This window comes from Nematostella vectensis, chromosome 6 (assembly GCF_932526225.1).
Source record: "Nematostella vectensis chromosome 6, jaNemVect1.1, whole genome shotgun sequence".
In the NCBI taxonomy this organism is placed as follows: Eukaryota; Metazoa; Cnidaria; class Anthozoa; order Actiniaria; family Edwardsiidae; genus Nematostella; species Nematostella vectensis.
In genome coordinates, this window is record NC_064039.1 from 5,762,735 (window position 1) to 5,787,769 (window position 25,035).

Sequence of the window (25,035 nt, forward strand, 5' to 3'; positions counted from 1 at the left end):
GAGGGATTTTACTTGAACTGTTTATTTTATTAACCTTTGAGGTACAAAATGATTCGATAAAAATAGCATGCATTTGAAATGAGTATGAGCCTTGTCACATATTCGTGTCGTGATAATGCACGAAATTGTTCATTTCCAACAAGACTCTGGGGGCTCCTGAAAAAAATTTGGAAGTCGGTAGTCCAATCTTTGATGATCCTATCGATGTCAGGCATTCTCTGATTTACCCAGAAGGTATAATACCTGCTATTTCATAAGGGAGCTGAGCGGGCAAAGACATAATTGGATACTGTGCCCAAGTTTCTCCCTGCTCGCACAACCCCTCGTAGACTCAGGCAAAATCTGATTGCAAGACCAAACCGAGTAGGCTTTGTTATTTAGGTGTTTTTTCAAGTGTTACTACGTGTAAGATCTGTCTGCTTTTCTGATTAATAAGGAGCGCTCTGATTGGTCTCATTTTAATTTAATAATAATTAGACCAATAAGAGAGCAATTTTGCTGCAGTTTTAAGAAATAGTTTTACAGAGCAGTTGCCCAGGGCATATTTTCCTCCTCATTCTTTCTCGAGGCTTCCTGTGTCCCCCATCTCCACGATGCCCTGGGTCCCTGAGGATGGTTTTAGATTTGATGGTAATAATAAGTACTAGTTTTTTTAAAAATGGATTTGTATTTCAGCCTCGTGACATTCTCTGTGGTGCTGCAGATGAAGTGCTTGCTTCCCTAAAAGATGACAAAATGAAGGTTTGTTTGGAAACATGTCCATCATCACATCACTATAGCTGATCCTTCATTAGCCTAAACAGGCGTAATAGAGTACAGTAGCTCTGTCCTGACAGCATAATGTAATATAATACTCATCATGTGATTACAAAACATGCCTTTAACAGACTAACTCTGATGAACATTTTAGTCTTTATGATGATGAGCTTGTAACTGATGTATTCTTTATGCTGGTGTGATGTCCCATGGCCTTGAGTTTTGTTCCCCTTTTTGTGGTAGGATAAAGAAAAACTGAAGGAGATTGTCTCTTTGCTTGGTGATATGCCTGATGAGAGATTTGCTCTTCTGGTCAACCTAGGAAAAAAGATTACTGACTATACCTTTGATAGAGACTACAGCAATGATGGTGAGAATCAGTAATGTTTCTATTGTGTACAGCAATGATGGTGAGAATCAGTAATGTGTCTATTGTGTACAGCTATGATGGTGAGAATCAGTAATATGTCTATTGTGTACAGCAATGATGGTGAGAATCAGTAGTGTCTATTGTAGAATCAGTAATATGTCTATTGTGTACAGCAATGATGGTGAGAATTAGTAGTGTCTATTGTGTACAGCAATGATGGTGAGAATCAGTAATGTGTCTATTGTGTACAGCGATGATGGTGAGAATCAGTAAAGTGTCTATTGTGTACTGCGATGATGGTGAGAATAAGTTATGACTGATAGTTACAGCTTTGTTTGTACGCTAGGAATGCATTGTATGGCATAGAAATTATTTTGGGGCATTTATAAAAGGGTTATTCTTTGTGGTATTCATATCCAACCTCATCAGATGATTAGAAAACCTTGCTTTACCTGATGCAGACACCCTGTGGTGACAAATAGCATGCTATGATGATGAGGCAGCCAAGCTAGATCCCAATATTACACCCTGTTGGTCACCAGCTAAACTGATGTTTTTATTTAATAGATGAGGTTATTGACGAAACCTATGGTGTGGCTGTCCAGTTTGATGAAGATGAAGAAGAGGTAAACAGTACAACACAGTCATTGTATTTATTTATTTAGCAACATAACTTTATGAACGCAATTGATTATACATTTTTGTTTACATGCCCCAACTATTTTGGTAAATGCACATGGGAGGTATAGGAAAGTTTTTCACCGGATTTGTTTTTTTTGCCTTCAGGAAAAAGAAGATTTCGACATGGTGCGCGAGTCCGAGTCTGAAGATGAAACTGAGGGAATGGTGGAGGCGGAAACAAACATGACCCTCCAGGGAGGGGTAGGTTTGCACTAGTCATCTACCTTAACTCTTCTTTAAACCACTTGTTATGCCACACGTCAAATCTTATCCAACCAAAGTAAAAAAATGGTGGAAAGATTTTAACCTACTCTAACTGTTATTGAAGTGTTATGTTAGTTGAAGCAACTCCTCTATGCAAGGGTATTCACAATTGAAGTTATATGTGTATCATATCCAGCTCTTGTGCTATGATATAACAATATCTGTTTTCTGTTTGAGTAATCCTGCTGTTTATATTCCTCAGCTATCAGAGTCCCAGAAAGCCTCTAGCGACACACTACACCCACGCGACATTGATGCATTCTGGCTGCAACGTGAACTCAACAAGTACTATGCAGATGCCGAAGCATCAAGGTCCAAGTCTGAGGAGGTCCAGGAAATCCTCAAGAGTGCAAATGATGAGCGAGAGCTGGAGAACAAGTTGATGCTCTTGCTAGGGCATGACAAGTTCTCGTTCATCAGGCTGCTGCGTAAGAACCGTAACATGGTGCTGTACTGCACTTTACTGGCTACAGCTCAGAGCTCAAAGGAGAAAAAAGAGATTGAGGCTAAGATGGAGGCCGACCCTGACCTTGCTCAGATCCTACATGCCTTGAATGAGACAGACAAGGGAGATCTGATACAGGTTGGGAAGTACAGTAATTTGATTCTCAGTACTTTATTACATCTTGTCAACCATTCCCAACTGCAAAACCACTCTCTGGCTTCTGTCATTCAAACTATGGTGCTTTTTTATTGGTCCACGTCTCACAGAGAGTTGGCATGATTTGAAGCCATTACAATGCTGGTTAATGATTAAGCTTTAAGGATTTTGAATGACGGAAGCCAGAAGGTACTTTCGACAGGGCTTCTGGAATTACGCGCTTGTGCGGAAGCGCATAATTTGGCTTTCTCCATGTAATTCGCGTAATCCACAAATTTCCGCATAATCCCACGTAATTTGGCTAAATTTGGCTAAAAGACAAAACATTTGTTGCACAGCTGATGTGTTCTTTTAGGGTTCTCACCTCTATTACTCGTAAAAAGAGACAGATATTCTTTGTGAGAGTGCGATATTTCGAACTGAATTTCGAAAACAAATAATGACTAGGCGTTCTTTGCTAAACTGCGAAGGCCTAGGACTAATAATAAAATACCTTAGATACGATATTTTCGTGCAAAAAATAGACCTTTTCATGTTATTTTGTGATTTCCTTCAGTTCAAAATGTAGTTTGGGCGTAACAGTTGATATTCCGTGTAATTTAGCACGTAATTCAGTAAAGGATCCCGCAAAATTTTGATTTTTAAAGAAAAATGTATTGCAAAATCCCGCGTAATGAAGCGCGTAAAGATTGATTTTCTGCGTAATTTAGCAAAGAATCCTGCGTAATTTTGAGTTTTTTTCCGGGTAATTCCAGAAGCCCTGTTTAGAAGTTTTCGGATTATTGTTAACTCCTGTAATCCTGTTTAGCACAACTACAAAGCTAAGCACTAGTTCTCTATGTAGCCATAAAATATTTATTGTTATTATAGTTAATGAAAAAAAGAGACACTCTTTGAATCTGAATCAGTATAAAATGGTTAGAGAAGGATTGCTTGATCTTATTCTTTGATGTCAATTTTGAACATTTTAATTTGTAGGAGGAGAGAGCTAGAAAAGCTGCAAACAGGAAAGCTCGTATTGCTGCAGATCTCGATGCTCTAGAGTCTGATCAGGTAAGGATGCAGTTTGTCAAAGTCTTTACTGGGCTTTGCTAGTTTGTGTTTGGTTGTTAGCATTTTTAGCTTTTACTGGTTCCTCAATCTGGTACATACTGCTGCTTCCCCAATAGCTTTGCAGTAAATAACATTGAGGGAAAGCATGAGACTGGGTCTTTTCGCCTGCTAAGGCCCTCTGCTTTAGTGTGTTGTAAAACCCAGGGACATCTCATAAAAAAACCAGGACACTTGTTTATGTCTTAAAGGAATGATTTGTATGATAAGGGGTTACTTTTTATTTACTGAGACATTCACAAGGAACATTCTTATTGCTTTACGTGTATTATTTCAAAAAAGACTAGGGGAGCAAGAAAGGTCCTCGATCTTGAAGAGCTGGCTTTCAAAGATGGCAGCCACCTGATGGCCAACAAGCAGTGCCAGCTACCTGTAGGAACCTTCCGTAAGCAGCGTCCAGGCAAGGGATACGAGGAGGTCCATGTTCCTGCCTTAAAGCCAAAACCATTTGAAACAGGAGAGGTAAGTTCACCACTCGGCTAATTTGCCATTCCTGTTTTCTGTACCTTGTTTATCTTTTAACCCATTCGCTCCTGGGATGATAGCGCGCGCGATTCGCCCTCTCCCTGGGAGTTTTTATGAGTTTTGCAAATTCGCTCGAGCAGAAAACAAAACACATATGCGCAGTAAATTGCGAGACAATATTACATAAAAGCAAATAGTGCATCTTATTCAGAAAAAGATAAGGAATCCGATGGTGTAAAAATTAATCTGTAAAGAACTAGGAAAATATAAAAACTAGACGATTATTTAACAAGTTTATCGAAATTTTATCGATTTAGTGAACATGAAGAAACAAAACACAACTTCTTATGACAAAATTATTTTTTAATAAATACATAAATCAATACAAATTTTAAATAAATGTACTCACAGTATTACTGAATACATTCCGTGAGTTTATTCCATAGATAAGATTTCTATACTTGGTAAAACAAAGACATTTTATCAACCAGTTTTACGATTTCAAAGTGCGTGTTCTGGACACAGCGGCGGTTGAACTTTCTATTGATGTTTCATGTTTAGAGAACACAATCTTAGTGCTTTCCGTGGATTTCCCAAACTCACAATTAGTTCACAACATCTTCAATGTATTATCAACTGAAAGTATTGATTACCTATTGATTTTCCTTAATTATTATTTAGCAAGATTAGAACGGGGAATATAGAGATGATTCAAATCGTTCGCACGGATTTTGTAAGTCAAATCTATCGTTCTCAAACAGAGCAAAAATATTAAATAAATATTAATCCATCTAAAAAACCCTTTGTGACATCCTTGTTGCCTTGCAGATGTTGTGTGATCTAGTAAAGGTTTTTTTTGTACCATTTTGACTTCATGAAATGAGTATTTTGAGATGAGAGCAACCACACGTTGTCTAATTATTGAATTCACTCTGGCCTGATTTAGCCAAAATAAATATCATGTTACAGGTCTTATCACAAAAATAAGAAGCCTCCATTCATACAGCAGACTTTTAGTGGGTAGATTATTCATTCTCACCAGACTAGAGGCAGTGTACTTCTCGAAACATGACAAAATCTCCACTTTGAGACTCCAAAAGTTAGATTTCGCTGTCAGAATCCCGCGTGAACTCAGATGTCTTTACGCACTATTTCCCGTCATCTTTCATGTAATTATCCTCTCTGGAACTATTGTGTCAAGCTTTCTAATTGTCTTTCTTACCAAGCCTTGAAAGCGAGAAAATAATGAAAATATTGCGATTTTCAAGCGCTACCGGGTCTCTAAGAATTCAACATGGCGGTCGCGCGAGACAAGTGATTTCACTACAAGGCATTGTTCTATCGTTTGGTTGCTAGGAGATGCGCAAAAGAGCTCATTTGATTGGTCAATTCTTTGTTATGCTACAGCTGAATTTTCAAAAGCTTAACTCGCCGGGGAGGGGAGCTAGAGAGGTTTTTCTCGCGCGCGCTAAAAACGGCCGGTACAGGCCGGTTCAGGGAAATTAGCAGGTTTTTCCGACGGCCGGTACAGGCCGGTTCAGGGGTCAATGGGTTAAAGCAACTGAAATATTGAGGGAAGTTGTTTTAGAAATTTGTTTGGCTAAAAATGTTGATACTAAAAAATTGACACCTACTGCATGTACTGCCTTTTCTTTGGTATGATTTTGAAGGTTACTATGAAGTAAAAGCCTGATAAAAATAATGATGTAGACCCAAGGAAATGGATGTAAAAGTTTTCAAAAGTAATCAGAGATGTGTAAAAATGTCATTTTTAAAACATTTTATGCAATATTTCTGTGGTGTCCAGCATATTATGTACATACCAGTATCCAAAGCAATTCAAAATACACCCAAGCTCCATGAAGTGATTTCTTGCTTTTTAGTAACAAGAGTTTTGACTGCTGCACACTCAAATCACAATCTGTCTTAACCAATACAATTTTTCCTCAGCAATTGACGCCCATTACCTCTCTGCCAATGTACGCCCAAGCAGCATTTGAAGGCTACCCCACCCTGAACAGAATCCAAAGCCGATTGTGTGAAACAGCCTTAAACAGCGATGAAAATCTTCTGCTGTGTGCACCCACCGGTGCTGGTAAAACTAATGTTGCCCTCTTGACCATCTTGCGTGAGATCGGGAAACACATCAACTTGGATGGAACCATCAACACAGAGGAGTTCAAGATCATCTATGTCGCCCCCATGAGATCTCTTGTGCAGGAGATGGTACTCAACTTCTCAAAGGTATTCTACTCTTATCTAAGGTGTAATAAAATTCCACATCAGATGATTAAAACCCTTGTTTTACCTGATACTGAACTGCAATGTTGACAGGTTTGTGCGATATGATGACGGGAAATTGTCTCTTTCCTACAGAATGGTATACATAACAGTTTGTCAAATTTTGACCTTGAGCTTTTTTTCTCTTTTCATCAGCGCCTGAGTACTTATGGGTTGACAGTATCTGAACTCACCGGTGACCACAACTTGACAAAGGAGCAAATCCACGGCACCCAGATTATCGTCTGTACCCCAGAGAAATGGGACATCATCACTCGCAAGAGTGGAGAGCGCACATTCACCCAGCTTGTCCGCCTCATTATCATTGACGAAATCCACCTTCTCCATGATGACAGAGGACCTGTGCTAGAGTCTCTGGTCGCCAGGACAATAAGACAAATTGAGACCACACAGGAGCTTGTGCGGCTTGTGGGTCTGAGTGCGACCCTCCCCAACTATGAGGATGTTGCTACCTTCATGAGGGTGAACCCTGCAAAGGGCCTTTTCTTCTTCGATAACAGCTTTAGGCCCGTACCCCTGGAGCAGCAGTTTATTGGGATTACAGAGAAGAAGCCAATAAAAAGAATGCAGGTATGTTTAGCTAGATAACTGTATCTGAGAGTTAGCATCTATTTCTGGCTTTATTGATTAGTTACTGTAGTTTGATGATAGCTAACACCACCTAGTTCAACCTGTTATCAAGTCAGCTTTTTTCAATAACAATGGACTTTTTCAATAACAGAGGACTACAGAGAACCCCAGTAAATCAAAATACACAACTAAAAATAACATAGTTCCTTTGGATTTTTACCTATTACCATTTCATTTTTCAATAATTTAACTGAGAACTTCCATACTTTACCTGAAAAAAAAATCAAAATTTCTCACTAAATGAGCTCATTTAATGAATTAATTGTTTTGTTCTTCAGGCTACCAATGAGGTTGTTTATGAGAAAGTGGTGGAGCATGCTGGAAAGAATCAAGTACTTGTGTTTGTGCACTCTCGCAAGGAGACAGCCAAGACAGCCAAAGCTGTGCGTGACATGTGTCTAGAGCGGGACAGCCTGGGACTCTTCCTCAGAGAGGACTCTGCCAGTACTGAGGTCCTCAGGTAAACTACGCAGCAACAATGAGGATTTAGACTAACAAACAGAGCAAAAAGAGCCCAGATAACATCACCAATCTAATATCTTAGAATAGCTCTGTTTTAAGCAATTTGATTTTCTTCCTGGTTTTTAGGATGGCTGATACTTTATGTAATATCACTAATAAATGGAGCCATTTTTAAGGAAAGTGACTAGATAGGCCTTGTGTTGCCTGGGCCTTTTAGCCTCACATGCTTTATATGTTTTGTGATCGATTTTATCACAACCTAATGCTGATTGTGCCTTGACACAAATTGCAAATTTCCATCATTTTGTTCAATTTACCAACATCACCCACAGCAGTAATTTCCTGAAAAGTTTTACCAAGGGTGTACCATACCCAGGTTATTTTGAGTGGCAAAGTTTGTGTTATTTATGAGTCCAGGTCAGAAGCAGAGCAAGTGAAGAATGGCGAGCTAAAGGATCTGCTTCCTTACGGCTTTGCCATCCATCATGCCGGCATGTCACGCGTCGACAGGACCCTGGTGGAGGATTTGTTTGCTGACAGACACATTCAGGTGTTGGTGTCCACGGCAACGCTTGCTTGGGGCGTCAACTTGCCTGCACACACCGTCATCATCAAGGGGACTCAGGTAAGACACCAGTATGGCCAGGAATCTCAGAATTATGGTCCCCAGTGAATCAGGTAAGACACCAGGATGGCCAGGAATCTCAGCATTATGGTCCCCAGTGAATCAGGTAAGACACCAGGATGGCCAGGAATCTCAGCATTATGGTCCCCAGTGAATCAGGTAAGACTACCAGGATGGCCAGGAATCTCAGAATTATGGTCCCCAGTGAATCAGGTAAGACACCAGGATGGCCAGGAATCTCAGCATTATGGTCCCCAGTAAATCAGGTAAGACTACCAGGATGGCCAGGAATCTCAGCATTATGGTCCCCAGTGAATCAGGTAAGACTACCAGGATGGCCAGGAATCTCAGCATTATGGTTCCCAGTGAATCAGGTAAGACTACCAGGATGGCCAGGAATCTCAGTATTATGGTCCTTAGTGAATCAGGTAAGACTACCAGGATGGCCAGGAATCTCAGCATTATGGTCCCCAGTGAATCAGGCCCTCTCTGTGAGACCAACACCTTGTGATGGCGTACGTTCTCTGTAAAATGGACATCCCATGTAAACATTGATTTATCATTTGTAACGGGGAAATGTGCCTGAACATGGTAAAAGGATTGTGTAATTGTTTGGCTGGAAAAGGTGTTGCTGCCACCTAATTGACCCTACTTTATCTACCTTCAGGCCCTTCAGTGGGAACCAATATGAATAAGGAATTTCTAAGCTACAGTACTCTTGTACTACAGTATAAGCCTTCAAGTACTGATATCACTGTCCTCTCACACAGTGCTAATATCGCTTCCCTTTCTCCTTATAATTGTAAATGCAGGTGTACAGTTCTGTGAAGGGACCATGGGTGGTGCCTATGAATGAGGAAAATCTAAGCTACTCTTAATGTTATAGATTACTAATATAGAATCCTTTATCTGTATTATTGAAAATGCAGGTGTACAGTCCAGAGAAGGGTCGATGGGTGGAGCTTGGAGCGCTGGACATCCTTCAGATGCTTGGTCGTGCTGGCCGGCCACAGTATGATACCAAGGGTGAAGGCATCTTGATCACTAGTCATGGCGAGCTCCAGTACTACCTTTCACTCATGAACCAGCAGGTAGACACACAAAGAACTCTGTCCTCCATTTTGCCCCAACTAAGGGTTTATGCTCGAATGGTAAAAAAAAAAACTAAGTCAGTTTAAATAAATTTAAAAGCTACCCTTTCCAAAAGGTGGACTACATACAACTTTAACCCTATTTGATTTATTTCCCTGTTCCACAATGCCAAGACTGACCAGCTAGTATTTCTACAGCCTGTCTGTGTCATTGTTGTAGGTACCCTATAAACGCAGTCCTGCTTGGAGTTATGTTTTGTCTCTGAGCTCACTGATAGGTAATTTGGACTGTATTTGAAGTGTGCTTTTCTTTCACCTGATTGACACTGTACCTTCAAATGTCAGGACTTAGAAAATCAAAGGGCACTACCTGGTATTTGTTATCTGTTTCTCTTTATTTTTTACAATTGTTAATCTCCAGCTTCCAGTAGAGAGCCAGTTTATTTCCAAGCTTCCTGATTGACACTGTACCTTCAAATGTCAGGACTTAGAAAATCAAAGGGCACTACCTGGTATTTGTTATCTGTTTTGCTTTATTTTTTACAATTGTTAATCTCCAGCTTCCAGTAGAGAGCCAGTTTATTTCCAAGCTTGCTGATAACCTAAATGCAGAGGTTGTGCTTGGCTCAGTGCAGACGGCTAAGGATGCCGTTCACTGGTTAGGTTAGTACATGGACGTCTACTCAATAAGTACCTGTTTCTTCATTCACTTCATTGCTGTTGGTTTTTACTAAGTTTGCTGTTGAGTTATGTACACATGCATAACCTCACACCTTTTGATTTTACTTCATGCTCACTTATTCTGCTTGCACCAAGGTGTCAAATTCCTGCCTGTTTTGTCATAGCAGCCAGGGCCAAATCCTTGGCACAGCAACACTTCAGACTCATTGGCCAACGACTTGTAGTACATGTAGTAGTTTACAGCCCTTGAGTCTGGAATATTGAGAATCATTAAACTTGCACTTGTACTCAGTTTGTTTCTAGAGTATGTACTATTTATTATCAGGTGGCGTAGCACCCAACAAGCAACGTCCAGAATATTTAAGAATCGCTCTTGATGTGTGGTTGATTTTATTCTTACTGTGTCTCCCCTGGTTATTATTTTCTTCCAGTGGCAGTATTCATTTTGTTTTTTTCTGTTTCCTAAGTGCAACCTTTGTATTTGTAGGTTACACATACTTGTATATCCGCATGCTGCGTAATCCAGCACTCTACGGAATATCACATGATGAAATTGAAAAAGATCCTTTACTGGAGCAGGTACATATGTTGTATATTTCACAGGAGACAATAGTTATCAGACCTTATTACACTTTAGAATAATTTCTGACTGATATGCTAATGATTTGAGGTTGGCAATTAATTAAAAAACTTTGTGTTTGTTTTTGTAGAGAAGGGCAGATCTAATTCATTCAGCAGCATCCTTGCTCGACAAGAATAATCTTCTCAAGTATGACAAGAAGTCTGGAAACTTTCAGGTACGTGAGGTTACAAAAACCTTGTCCATCAATAAAATTTTATCAGTTGGAAGACTGAAGTATTATGTGTTTTCTTCTGGTCTGTCTATAGGTCACTGAGCTTGGACGCATTGCCAGTCACTACTACTTGACACATGAGACTGTTTCAACATTCAACAACTTGTTGAAGCCAACCTTAAGTGAGATTGAACTCTTTCGAGTATTTTCTCTTTCTTCAGAGTTCAAGTACATCAATGTCCGAGAGGTAAGAGCCCTGATCCTGGTGCTAAACATGGTAACAGTTTGTTACCAGTTTATGAAAAGACATAGTCTGTGTTTTGCTTTAGTTCAATGTTTTCTGCAAGACAATAGTTATGATATAATACACATTGTAAGCCTACTAAAATAATGGTGTAACATTCTTGGAAATGTTTTTTGTCATCCACTTGTTTGTTTCTTGTAACAGGAGGAGAAACTGGAGCTGAATAAGCTACTGGAGCGAGTTCCCATCCCTGTCAAAGAAAGTATTGAGGAGCCAAGTGCAAAGGTAATGATACCACTTCCAATAATCAATCACAGTTAGATAAATCTTTGGCCATTGTAAGTAATTAAACCACCTCCAATCATCAGGCAGAGCAATCATTTTCCTTTGTTGGTAATAAAACCACCTTATATTATCAATCAGAGTTAGGTAAACATTTGGCCGCTGTAGGTAAGAACAACCAACAATCATCAGGCAGAACAATCTTTTACCTTTGTTTGTAATAAAACCACATCCAGTCATCAAGCAAAGTTATGGCAGTCTTTGGAAAATTACTGGATTAACCTTTGGCTGTATTTTGATGTAGAAGTGATGAAGGTTTTTACAAAAGTGAAGTGAAAACTTGGTTTTGCTAAAGTCCAGGACAAGGCTCCTGATTTCTGGACATGTACAGTAAAACCAAAATCGTATCTCTACAGGTGAATGTACTGCTACAGTCTTTCATCTCCCAACTCAAGCTGGAAGGATTTGCACTCATGTCCGACATGGTGTACATCACACAGTCTGCAGGTCGTCTTGTCAGGGCCATTTTCGAGATCGTCCTCAACCGTGGCTGGGCCCAACTGGCTGACAAAGCTCTTTGTCTAAGCAAAATGATCGACAAGAGGATGTGAGTTGTGTGCTTGTGTTGGATTTTTTTTTTTATTATTATTATTTCACACTACCGAAACTTTTTCTACACCACCTGTATTACCAAGGTGTCAAATTCCTGCCTGTTTTGTCATAGCAGTCAGGGCCAAACCCTTGGTACATCAACACTTCAGACTCATTGGTCAACGACTTGTAGTACATGTAGTGGTTTACAGCCCTTGAGTTTGGGACAAATAGCCTTGTTTAGATGATACAGCCCTACTACAAAGTGTTCTGTTCCTGTAAAATCTGTATAACAACCCAATTTCTAGAATGGTTCTTAACAGTAAATAGTTTCAAATTTCTGAAAATTAGAATTTAGTCACCTTCGTCTAATAGCAAAATGTTTGCACCTAGAAAAAAAATTATCATATTTTTGTAAAAATACTGACACATCAAGTTTGTACCTTATCTAATAGAAAACCATTATTAAAGTAAAGTAGGTAGAATTACTATTATAAAGATTGTCTTTTGCTGTCTGTTATCTGATTATTTGATTTTAAATTATTTAATGTAATAATCTCCTGATTATCTTGCTCAGGTGGCTTTCCATGACACCATTACGACAGTTCAAAAAGATCCCCATGGAAGTTATCAAGAAGATTGAGAAGAAAGAGTTTCCCTGGGAGCGATACTATGATCTTGGACCTAATGAGATTGGAGAGCTGGTCCACATGCCCAAACTAGGGAAGACTCTTCACAAGCTTGTCCATCAGTTACCCAAGATGGAACTAGCGACACACATACAACCCATCACAAGGTTTGTACTGTGTACAGTAAGTACAAGATCAGGAACATTAGTCTTGGTAGTGCATTCTCAAGTTTGGACAGAGCACAATCACTTATTCACATTAATGTCACCTCAATTGAGCCAGTGTAATTTCACATGAAGCATCTATTTTTAACCCTACCTTTCCCCGGACTTCTCTTGACGGACGAAAAATGAGCTTGATTTATCGGTGTATAAATGATCAGCTTGATTTATCAGTGTATAAATGATCAGAATTAACAAGTATGAGTTACCTCTGTCTCTGTACAGAAATAAGTATAGAAAATGTTTCACTACTTTCCTGCCTCCAGCTTTTAATTAACCATCATGATTCATCTTACTTCATACATCCACCCTTAGTGTAAAGCTTACTGTCACTTCAGACTCTCAGTGTGCCCTAACCCATTCATCTTTCTTCATACATCTACCCTTAGTGTAAAGCTTACTGTCACGTCAGACTCTCAGTGTGCCCTAACCCATTCATCTTTCTTCATACATTTACCCTTAGTGTAAAGCTTACGGTCACGTCAGACTCTCAGTGTGCCCTAACCCATTCATCTTTCTTCATACATCTACCCTTAGTGTAAAGCTTACGGTCACGTCAGACTCTCAGTGCGCCCTAACCCATTCATCTTTCTTTATACATTTACCCTTAGTGTAAAGCTTACTGTCATGTCAGACTCTCAGTGCGCCCTAACCCATTCATCTTTCTTCATACATTTACCCTTAGTGTAAAGCTTACTGTCACGTCAGACTCTCAGTGTGCCTTAACCCATTCATCTTTCTTCCTACATCTACCCTTTGTGTAAAGCTTACTGTCACGTCAGACTCTCAGTGTGCCCTAACCCATTCATCTTTCTTCATACATCTACCCTTAGTGTAAAGCTTACTGTCACGTCAGACTCTCAGTGTGCCCTAACCCATTCATCTTTCTTCATACATCTACCCTTAGTGTAAAGCTTACTGTCACGTCAGACTCTCAGTGCGCCCTAACCCATTCATCTTTCTTCATACATTTACCCTTAGTGTAAAGCTTACTGTCACGTCAGACTCTCAGTGCGCCCTAACCCATTCATCTTTCTTCATACATTTACCCTTAGTGTAAAGCTTACTGTCACGTCAGACTCTCAGTGTGCCTTAACCCATTCATCTTTCTTCCTACATCTACCCTTTGTGTAAAGCTTACTGTCACGTCAGACTCTCAGTGTGCCCTAACCCATTCATCTTTCTTCATACATCTACCCTTAGTGTAAAGCTTACTGTCACGTCAAACTCTCAGTGTGCCCTAACCATTAATCTTTCTTCATACATTTACCCTTAGTGTAAAGCTTACTGTCACGTCAGACTCTTAGTGCGCCCTAACCCATTCATCTTTCTTCATACATCTACCCTTAGTGTAAAGCTTACTGTCACGTCAGACTCTCAGTGTGCCCTAACCCATTCATCTTTCTTCATACATCTACCCTTAGTGTAAAGCTTACTGTCACGTCAGACTCTCAGTGTGCCCTAACCCATTCATCTTTCTTCATACATTTACCCTTAGTGTAAAGCTTACGGTCACGTCAGACTCTCAGTGTGCCCTAACCCATTCATCTTTCTTCATACATCTACCCTTAGTGTAAAGCTTACGGTCACGTCAGACTCTCAGTGCGCCCTAACCCATTTATCTTTCTTCATACATTTACCCTTAGTGTAAAGCTTACTGTCACGTCAGACTCTCAGTGTGCCCTAACCCATTCATCTTTCTTCATACATCTACCCTTTGTGTAAAGCTTGCTGTCACGTCAGACTCTCAGTGTGCCCTAACCCATTCATCTTTCTTCATACATCTACCCTTAGTGTAAAGCTTACTGTCACGTCAGACTCTCAGTGTGCCCTAACCCATTCATCTTTCTTCATACATTTACCCTTAGTGGAAAGCTTACGGTCACGTCAGACTCTCAGTGTGCCCTAACCCATTCATCTTTCTTCATACATCTACCCTTAGTGTAAAGCTTACTGTCACGTCAGACTCTCAGTGTGCCCTAACCCATTCATCTTTCTTCATACATTTACCCTTAGTGTAAAGCTTACTGTCACGTCAGACTCTCAGTGTGCCCTAACCCATTCATCTTTCTTCATACATTTACCCTTAGTGTAAAGCTTACTGTCACGTCAGACTCTCAGTGTGCCCTAACCCATTCATCTTTCTTCATACATCTACCCTTAGTGTAAAGCTTACTGTCACGTCTGACTCTCAGTGTGCCCTAACCAATTCATCTTTCTTCATACATCTACCCTTAGTGTAAAGCTTACTGTCACGTCAGACTCTCAGTGTGCCCTAACCCATTCATCTTTCTTCATACATCTACCCTTTGTGTAAAGCTTGCTGTCACGTCAGACTCTCAGTGTGCCCTAACCCATTCATCTTTCTTCATACATCTACCCTTAGTGTAAAGCTTACTGTCACGTCAGACTCTCAGTGTGCCCTAACCCATTCATCTTTCTTCATACATTTACCCTTAGTGGAAAGCTTACGGTCACGTCAGACTCTCAGTGTGCCCTAACCCATTCATCTTTCTTCATACATCTACCCTTAGTGTAAAGCTTACTGTCACGTCAGACTCTCAGTGTGCCCTAACCCATTCATCTTTCTTCATACATTTACCCTTAGTGTAAAGCTTACTGTCACGTCAGACTCTCAGTGTGCCCTAACCCATTCATCTTTCTTCATACATTTACCCTTAGTGTAAAGCTTACTGTCACGTCAGACTCTCAGTGTGCCCTAACCCATTCATCTTTCTTCATACATCTACCCTTAGTGTAAAGCTTACTGTCACGTCTGACTCTCAGTGTGCCCTAACCAATTCATCTTTCTTCATACATCTACCCTTAGTGTAAAGCTTACTGTCACGTCAGACTCTCAGTGTGCCCTAACCAATTCATCTTTCTTAATAGATCTACTCTAAGTGTAGAGCTTACGGTCACGCCAGACTTCCAGTGGGACGAGAAGGTGCACGGTAACTCTGAGGCATTCTGGATCCTTGTGGAGGATGTTGACAGTGAGATCATCCTTCATCATGAGTACTTCTTGCTCAAAGCCAAATACGCTCAGGATGAGCACGTTGTCAAGTTCTTTGTTCCTGTTTTTGAGCCCCTGCCACCACAGTACTTCATACGTATTGTATCTGACAGATGGCTTGGTAAGATGATTGATATTATTTAGGCTAACCTTTTACTAGAATTTAGGAGTGTTCTCATGGTATTTCCCGGTATTATACCATCAATACTGCTGGAGAACAAAAGCAAACGTTTTACAAGTTATTTTAATAAAATTACTTATTTGTTAGGGGAAACAGGTTAAAAAGAACCTATACAGAAGAATCATCTAATAACCTTTCAGGCTTTGTGGTTCAGCGTTACATAATTATTCTGTTGACACAAGTCTAAAATGCACTTCTTAAGGTGGACATTAACAAGCCTAGTTTTTGTGCCATTGTCATGATGTATTCGTGGTTCTATGCTCCAGGCTCAGAGACGCAGCTTCCTGTGTCCTTCCGTCACCTCATTCTGCCTGAGAAGAACCAACCCCCCACAGAACTCTTGGACTTGCAGCCGCTGCCTGTATCAGCCCTCAGGAACCCTGCATTTGAGGCACTGTACAGGGACAAATTCCCTTACTTCAATCCCATTCAGACACAAGGTAAGCTTGGCTTTATTTTAAGTCCTTAATACTATTTGAGCAAGTGCGATGATTTTGTCACTACAGTGAAGCTGTGGTAATCATAGCCCTCATTTTGGGAGACTTTGTCTTGAGATAATTTTTCATTGTCATCTGGAGCTTCTAAAACCCTTGGCAGCCTGTGCAATGAACCTAAAATAAATTATGTAAAACTCATTGTTTCATTGTTAACAGCATTAACTAAAACAGGTCCAGAGTTTACTAAAACCCATTTCAATTTCAGTTTTCAGTACATTATACGACTCTAGTGAGAATGTGTTCATTGGAGCACCGACTGGAAGTGGAAAAACTATCTGTGCAGAGTTTGCTGTATTGCGCTTTCTACAGCAGTCCCCAGAGGGCAGATGTGTGTATGTTACACCCATACAGGCACTTGCAGAGCAGGTACGTATCACACACATGTAGTGACTTCCAGGGCCAGTGAGTGATTGCTAGAATTACTATGACTTATTTACTTTTCTACACTTTTTGGTTCACAAATATTTGGTGTGTCTAGGTCTACGCAGATTGGCAGAACAAGTTTGGTCTTCAGTTGGGCAAGAATGTTGTTATGTTGACAGGAGAGACAAGCGCTGACCTTAAACTCCTTGCCAAGGTAACATTTAGGACCAGTTTAAATGACAATCAATGTAAGTTTAAATTTATTCAGACTAAAGCGTTAATTCTGATAATAACTTTACTTTCAGGGTAATGTTGTTGTAAGCACTCCTGAGAAATGGGATGTCTTGTCTCGCCGATGGAAGCAGCGGAAGAATGTGCAGAATGTTTCACTATTCATCATGGATGAAGCACACCTCATTGGTGGTGATACAGGGGTAGGTTTACACTTTCGGAACCAACATGTCTTTTGAAGAAGTTTTATTAAAGACGAAAATTTGGCAGAGTCGATTTCCAGTTTTTGGTATTGTATTCATTGTTCTGGTACGAGATCGCGACAGTTTGGGCTTTTTGATTCTATTCGTATTGAGAGGTGTTTTTATATCTTCTGTCAGCCTGTGATGGAAATCATCTGTTCTCGGATGCGTTACATCTCATCCCAGTTGGAAAGGACAATACGAATTGTGGCACTGAGTTCTTCGCTTGCCAATGCTAAGGTATTGTCTTGATTATCCAAGTCATTTGGACACTGATTTTTGAAACAATAAAACGAAAAGTATCTAGATTCATAATCTACAGGTTTAATTGAGGACATTTGGATTCTACCAACATATGAAACAAATCACCAATGTTTTCAAACGATTTAGACACCATCAAGCAATCTTTCCCACCTATTTATGCTGCATGGCATGTATTGTATTTTTTTAACCTCCTTCAACTTCCCACACATGGTAATCCTTGGCCTGATGTGGTTATACCAAGGAGGGAAAGCAACCCAAGTTTAAATCCACATCAGCTGAACAATAGCTGGTGTGGGGGAAACGCTTGTAACACTTTCACTAGGACATCATTAAACATTTCTTACCCACAAGTAACTTAGATGACCTACCAGTATATGTTTAACAGGATGTAGCCCAATGGCTGGGTGTGCCGTCCACAGGGTTGTTCAACTTCCATCCCAATGTCAGACCTGTTCCTTTGGAGCTACACATTCAGGTATGCCTTTGCTGCTGAATTCCATTTGATGAAATAAATGTTCCAGTCATTTTATTGCATACTTCTGGTAAAAAGGTTTGAGAGGTAGAGAATTGTTAGAAGTGATTCATTTTGTGCAGGATGGCCCTGACATGACCTTATGTTGTGCACAGTAAACTATACTATGTTATGTGTCTCTGATTATCATCTGTGTGCGTGGCACAGGGATTCAACATCACACACACTTCTTCCCGCCTGATCGCTATGACGAAGCCTGTGTACCAGGCCATCATGAAGCACTCCCCTAAGAAGCCTGCCGTCGTGTTTGTGCCGTCCAGACGTCAGACCAAGCTACTTGCTTTGGATATTCTTACCTTCAGTGGTGCAGATAATGAGCCACAACGGTGGGTGTCACATTGTATACTAGGACAACGACAGTGATTAAATGTAACCAGAAAATGATACTTTCTTGCCTATAATAAAAAATTATATTTACTTATTGTAATCTTTTACCATTTTCTTTCATTTTAAATAAAAAAGAATCCATTTTCATGTTTGACGATTGGTACTATCTTTTTCTAGTTTCCTCCATTGTACTGAAGATGATCTAAATCCGTTTGTCAGCCGTCTTACAGATAAGGTAAGATTTTCGTTTGCCACATAAAGTTTGTTTAGAGTACAAATTCACGAAGGTGAGAAACACAGGACATTCTCATTTGAATGAAACAATCATCTGAATGTGTGTTTTTTTTAATAAAGCCGGCTTTTCTCATATTTTTAAAGACCCTGAAGGAGACTGTAACGTATGGAATAGCATTCCTGCATGAGGGTCTCTCAGATGCAGAGGTGAAGATCGTCAATCAGCTCTTCACATCTGGTGCTATTCAGGTACGGGGCCTACGGTAACACCATCTTGGAAAACCTCAAACATGGCTGACCACAAAAAGAGTGGAGAAGAAAGTGACCCTCTCTTAACTTTCCACTCATGGCAATCCCCTGGCCTGTAGTGGTATAATAGGGAGGAAAAGAAACCCGGGTTTAAATCTGCCTCAGCTGAACGTTAGTTGGTGTGGGGGAAACGCTCGGAACAGTTTCATAAGAGCATCATTACTTTAAACTTTGTCTACCCCCTAAAAATTGGCTTACCAGTATGTTAGCCACCTGAACAATGGTTGTGGTTGGTTTGGTCATAACGTTATGTTCAGTTTACCTATGCATGTTATTCATGATATTCGGGTTGTTTTTTGTTTGACTTATAACGTTATGTATGCTGTGTATGTCAGGTTTTGTTTTATTTTGGCTTATAATGTTACATTCACTTTACCTATGTATGTTATTCATCAGGGGTTTCATTTAGCCCCGCACCGGCAGAACCACCAGCTACTATTTTCCAAGTGCCGGCTAATTAATGTTTTATTTGAACTAATATCTTCCGCCCCCTACTTATCAATTTCTAACCCCCCTTTCTGAATCTTAATGAAACCCCTGTTCATGATATTCAGGTTGTGGTTGTGTCCCGCACTCTCTGCCTGTCAGTCAACCTCAGTGCACATCTTGTGGTAGTCATGGATACGCAGTTTTATGAAGGCAAAACTCACTCGTAAGTGTAATTCTAGTACAGATGCTTGTTATGGTTACTTCAAATTCTCTCTCCTAGCACTCCAGCAGGCTTTATAAATATTACAATCCTAATCTGTCTGTTGTCTCAGGTACGCTGATTACCCTGTAACAGACGTACTGCACATGATTGGTCACGCTAGCCGGCCACTCCTAGATGATGCTGGCAAAGCAGTTATTCTGTGCCAAGCGTCAAAGAAAGAATTTTTTAAGAAATTCCTCTATGAGCCTCTGCCAATCGAGGTATGTGATGAACAATGTTGCTGATCTACAAAAAATGCCTACTTGTGCTAGGCCTAAATCAAGAGTTGCACTATTGTGTGTCATTACAAAACTTTGTCAAATAATGCAATGCCAACACACTGTTCATTGCGCACGAAAATGAATGAGAAGCTTGACCCCAGGTTTACTGTGCAACCACTCTATGGTCAAACGTTAACTCAACCAGAAAAGTTTCAATCTGGCAGGCTGTTCAATTTAGCTCTTACTATGTATCCGAAAAAAAAATATTGTTTTCTTATTACCTTACTGAAAATATTATACTTCATTGGATATAAGTCCTCACTATCTTTATGTCATGTCGGGTTCTTATGTTCCCGTTGTGTTAGTGTGGTGAGGTAGAGTAAACCCTGGTTCTTTTCCCACACCAGGTTTCATCTCTACCTTGTGTGGTGTAAACGCCCGGGACATGTCTGTTATCAATCAAATAATGTTTTGCCTGTGAATCCACCTTTGTGCGCCATTTTTACCTCTATGACCCTTGTTGTAGCTGCCATTGTATCAGCCTGACAAAATACCAAGTCTAAGAAAATCATCCATTTCCATCGGCTGACTTGGGGAAACTGTTGCTTTATTTTCGATTGAATATGGTGCATGAACTATAAAACTTTGTGTTCTGATGGTTACTATGTAATTTAATCACATAATTTGTCTTCCGATGTTGTAGAAACGATAACAAATTTACAAAAAGTCCAATGCTACCGTTTTTATTTACATATATGACTGAGTAGTACTTCATCATTGAGTTATCCTCCCTATGTGCTTGTGTGCTTTAGTCTCATCTTGATCACACGTTACACGATCACTTCAATGCCGAGGTTGTGACAAAAACTATTGAAAACAAGCAGGATGCTGTGGACTACTTGACGTGGACTTTCCTGTATCGTCGCATGACCCTAAATCCCAACTACTACAACCTGCAAGGTGAGTTAAATATTACCATACACATGCATCCAGATTTCTATACAGTATCTTAACCTCTTTGCTGTAGTATTTCTAGAAAAAAAATCCCCTATTTGATTCGTGTTAATGAGGTTATTTTACTTAGAATACCTCACTATTTTTATGCCATCTCGGGTTCTCCCCTACCCGTTGTGCTAGTGCGGTGAGGTGAGAGAAAAGCTCTGGTTCTTTTCCCACATCAGGTTCCATCTTTACCTTGTGTGGTGTAAACGCCCGGGACATGTCTGTTATCTGTCAAACGTATTTCTTGTCTATAAATGGTATGAACCTGGAACCTTTTTGTGTAGCATTCCTCCCAGAATTCCAGTCATAAAGAAGTCTGTAAATTGTCTGTTCCATCTGTATCTGGTTTTGTATGCTCGTAGAACATCAGCGTCATCTTACCTATTTTGATTTTGTCTTACAAACTTCCTGCCATCTTCTATATATTTGATTCTGATGTCTGACCTTCATATGTTCCCAGGAGTAACACACCGACATCTTTCCGACCACATGTCCGAACTGGTGGAGAACACGCTGAACGACCTGGAACAGTCTAAGGTACGTGAGTGCTGCTTCATGCTCAGCTATACGTATGTCCTTTGAGACTAGCACCCCTCCCCTCCGATAGTCATGATCGCACCTGTTGATACTGAAAACTCACAAGCGAGAAAAGAGGACATCTAGATAACAAGTTGTGTAATTTCTAATGTTTGACGTCTAAGCTTTCTTGCTTTTATCTTTTAGTGCGTGTCTGTTGAAGACGAAATGGATGTCACCCCTCTCAACCTCGGCATGATCGCCGCCTATTACTACATCAACTACACTACTATCGGTACGTTCACGATTTTCCTTTGTTTCTTTCGGATCTTTCTCCCCATAAAAACATGTTCATGTTTGACCATAATTTTGTTTTTAAATTTGCAGAGTTGTTCAGTGTCTCCCTGAACGCAAAGACGAAGCTGCGGGGCTTAGTCGAAATCATTTCATCGGCATCAGAATATGCACCACTTTCTATTAGACACCATGAAGAGGCCACACTCAAACAGGTAACCCGCTACTCCCTGTACCCTTTCACGGGAAGATAAACTTACAAAGGTGGACATACTACTCCCTTACCCTTCATGGAAAAGCAAAGCACACACATACCTTCCTGCACTTACACACCGCAAGTTTCACTTAACTAGTTGGAAGAGTCGTAAGCATTATGAATCCTCTTCTAAATGTTATGTTCTACATGACATTTGTTTTCATTGCCTGGCCAGGCCACTGTATAAAGCTTTTTCGGTAGCAGGGGCTTTGTGGAGTTCATTTCATCCGCATATCATTAACCTTTGTTTTGTGGTTATCTAGCTGCTGAACCGCGTGCCTCACAAGATCACGAGTCCAAAGTTCAATGACCCGCACGTGAAGACCAACCTGTTGATCCAGGCTCACATGTCCCGGATGCAGCTATCTCCAGAACTCCAGTCTGACACGGAGCTCATTCTTAGCAAGGTGCGTAACAGTGTGACGCCCACATCTTCCATTCTTTCGCGCTAGTTGAGCGACTTGAAAAGTTGTGGATCATTTAATGGGGGCATTCAGCTTACAATTAAGAATGTCAACTTAAAACTAACATACTAGATTTTCAACAATAGCAGTTGTCCCCGTTGTCTGATAAAACTGTCCCGTGTAAGCATAGCTTACTGTAGATAGGCGTGGCAATGCTTACTGACATGATAGTGTAGCAAAGAGGGTGACTTATTAACATGGCATTGTTGGCTTGGATGACGTTCTAAAAGTTTGCATGTGTTATACTTTATTTTAACAGGCGATGCGTCTCATCCAGGCGTGTGTAGATGTGCTCAGCAGTAATGGATGGTTGTCTCCAGCATTGGCAGCCATGGAGTTAGCGCAAATGGTACGTCCAAGTAGCCGTTGGAAAAGAGAAAACAATGTTCTGCTACAGACTCGTGGACTTATGTTGCGTTACTTGTATTGCAGGCCACACAAGCCATGTGGAGCAAGGATTCGTACTTGAAGCAGATCCCCCACTTTACACCAGATATCATCAAGCGCTGCGTGGAAAAGGTACAGTGATACAACAGGCACTATTTCCCCACCCTGGCTGATACATGAGTGGCAGATGAGATGGCAGATTCTAGTTCCCATTCTACCGGTTTCAACGACATAAAAGCGCATCTTCCAGCTAGCCTTCTAATTGGACATATACTCTCGTATAAAGGACGTCTCTGATTGACCATTTTGAAAGTAGCAGGCCTGTTTTGGGTCTTGCCTGATACCGTTGCACTCCTGTTTAATATCTCTCACTAGAAGTTCTCTATTTATTGGATATCAGGCCTCACTGTTTAAATGTCATGTCCGGTCCTTATGTTCCCAAAGTCCTGGTTCTTTATCAGGTTCCATCTCTACTACTGGTGTAAACGCCCGGTACAATGTAGTCTGCATTACGTTGTGAAATGGAGTCTGTATTTGACATATTGACTGGTCACGTGATCGTGTGGTTATTTGTGTTTAGGAGGTGGAGTCTGTATTTGACATATTGACTGGTCACGTGATCGTGTGGTTATTTGTGTTTAAGGGGTGGAGTCTGTATTTGACATATTGACTGGTCACGTGATTGTGTGGTTATTTGTGTTTAGGAGGTGGAGTCTGTATTTGACATATTGACTGGTCACGTGATCGTGTGGTTATTTGTGTTTAGGAGGTGGAGTCTGTATTTGACATATTGACTGGTCACGTGATCTTGTGGTTATTTGTGTTTTAGGAAGTGGAGTCTGTATTTGACATATTGACTGGTCACGTGATCGTGTGGTTATTTGTGTTTAAGGGGTGGAGTCTGTATTTGACATATTGACTGGTCACGTGATTGTGTGGTTATTTGTGTTTAGGAGGTGGAGTCTGTATTTGACATATTGACTGGTCACATGATCGTGTGGTTATTTGTGTTTAGGAGGTGGAGTCTGTATTTGACATATTGACTGGTCACGTGATCTTGTGGTTATTTGTGTTTTAGGAAGTGGAGTCTGTATTTGACATATTGACTGGTCACGTGATCTTGTGGTTATTTGTGTTTTAGGAGGTGGAGTCTGTATTTGACATATTGACTGGTCACGTGATCGTGTGGTTATTTGTGTTTAGGAGGTGGAGTCTGTATTTGACATATTGACTGGTCACGTGATCGTGTGGTTATTTGTGTTTAGGAGGTGGAGTCTGTATTTGACATATTGACTGGTCATGTGATCGTGTGGTTATTTGTGTTTTAGGAGGTGGAGTCTGTATTTGACATTATGGATCTTGATGACGAAGAGCGCAACAAGTTACTGAAGCTCGACGATGTACAGATGCAGGTATGTCACCCTCGGAGAATCTGCTGTCCGCGAAAAAGAGGCGTGGATTCTCCTGCATGAAATGAGCAAGAAACAATAATATTTTGACATAGATTTCGACTGAAATATCGCGGGTTTGCAATATACATTACCTTTCTCAGCAAGGAGATTGGAGTCGAAGAAAGTGTACGGTTATCGCTATGTTCGTAGCATAATTGCTCTTGGACTCGAGTCCAGGCTTATCACACCCCCAGTTTTGTATTATTACTTTAGCCACTCAGCAGTTTGATTCAACACTACTGATTATCACAATTCTATTTCAGGACGTCGCCCGCTTCTGTAATAGATACCCCAACATCGAGCTGTCTTTTGAGATCCCAGACAAAAACCAGATCAAGACGTAAGTACTAGTTTTCCATTTTATATTGCTACTAATAAATTGATCAGGTAGTCCAATCATACCACCTCGTCTATCAGCTAGACTCCAGTTTTCTGCTCGTAAAAAAACTGGGTACGGTCGCTTTCAAGTCTTGTTTTATCGCTATTATGAAGGTCTTTTCAATAGTCTAACAATTTATCCTAAGTTGATGCTTAGTAACTGACGGTATACCTGTGTATAGCGGTCGCCCCGTAAACATGACGGTGGACCTGGAGCGAGAGGACGAGCAGCCTGGCGCTGTCATCGCGCCATTCTTCCCGCAGAAGCGCGAGGAGGGCTGGTGGCTAGTCATCGGCGACACAAAGGCCAACAGGTATGAGCCCTTAGCTCCCTCAATCTCACGACAGGATACTCCAACTGTATTGTCTTTTATTCTGCTT

The 25,035-nt window shown here is 40.5% G+C and overlaps 1 protein-coding gene across 2 annotated transcripts in view; it reads left to right on the forward strand.

The window, feature by feature from the left end:
* The window catches only part of LOC5521428 (U5 small nuclear ribonucleoprotein 200 kDa helicase-like), a 28,732-nt gene that overhangs the window by 1,896 nt on the left and 1,801 nt on the right, over positions 1-25,035 (forward strand). The window contains exons 4-44 of one of the 2 annotated variants that reach the window (XM_032366754.2): positions 676-741; positions 1,000-1,126; positions 1,694-1,752; positions 1,913-2,008; positions 2,274-2,654; positions 3,651-3,725; positions 4,065-4,244; positions 6,198-6,491; positions 6,684-7,118; positions 7,457-7,638; positions 8,058-8,265; positions 9,195-9,356; positions 9,917-10,019; positions 10,525-10,616; positions 10,748-10,834; positions 10,926-11,078; positions 11,280-11,360; positions 11,774-11,964; positions 12,526-12,744; positions 15,691-15,935; positions 16,262-16,435; positions 16,698-16,858; positions 16,971-17,069; positions 17,161-17,289; positions 17,467-17,568; positions 17,978-18,067; positions 18,272-18,450; positions 18,629-18,686; positions 18,830-18,934; positions 19,549-19,646; positions 19,756-19,906; positions 20,719-20,866; positions 21,369-21,445; positions 21,632-21,719; positions 21,812-21,933; positions 22,238-22,381; positions 22,698-22,787; positions 22,871-22,957; positions 24,154-24,237; positions 24,540-24,616; positions 24,837-24,968. In XM_032366754.2, coding sequence (XP_032222645.2) covers positions 676-741; positions 1,000-1,126; positions 1,694-1,752; positions 1,913-2,008; positions 2,274-2,654; positions 3,651-3,725; positions 4,065-4,244; positions 6,198-6,491; positions 6,684-7,118; positions 7,457-7,638; positions 8,058-8,265; positions 9,195-9,356; positions 9,917-10,019; positions 10,525-10,616; positions 10,748-10,834; positions 10,926-11,078; positions 11,280-11,360; positions 11,774-11,964; positions 12,526-12,744; positions 15,691-15,935; positions 16,262-16,435; positions 16,698-16,858; positions 16,971-17,069; positions 17,161-17,289; positions 17,467-17,568; positions 17,978-18,067; positions 18,272-18,450; positions 18,629-18,686; positions 18,830-18,934; positions 19,549-19,646; positions 19,756-19,906; positions 20,719-20,866; positions 21,369-21,445; positions 21,632-21,719; positions 21,812-21,933; positions 22,238-22,381; positions 22,698-22,787; positions 22,871-22,957; positions 24,154-24,237; positions 24,540-24,616; positions 24,837-24,968 — 5,831 coding nt within the window. Of the gene's footprint in view, positions 1-675; positions 742-999; positions 1,127-1,693; positions 1,753-1,912; positions 2,009-2,273; positions 2,655-3,650; positions 3,726-4,064; positions 4,245-6,197; positions 6,492-6,683; positions 7,119-7,456; positions 7,639-8,057; positions 8,266-9,194; positions 9,357-9,916; positions 10,020-10,524; positions 10,617-10,747; positions 10,835-10,925; positions 11,079-11,279; positions 11,361-11,773; positions 11,965-12,525; positions 12,745-15,690; positions 15,936-16,261; positions 16,436-16,697; positions 16,859-16,970; positions 17,070-17,160; positions 17,290-17,466; positions 17,569-17,977; positions 18,068-18,271; positions 18,451-18,628; positions 18,687-18,829; positions 18,935-19,548; positions 19,647-19,755; positions 19,907-20,718; positions 20,867-21,368; positions 21,446-21,631; positions 21,720-21,811; positions 21,934-22,237; positions 22,382-22,697; positions 22,788-22,870; positions 22,958-23,405; positions 24,238-24,539; positions 24,617-24,836; positions 24,969-25,035 lie in introns of those variants that run through there. The other variant, XM_032366753.2, reaches the window with a different exon arrangement.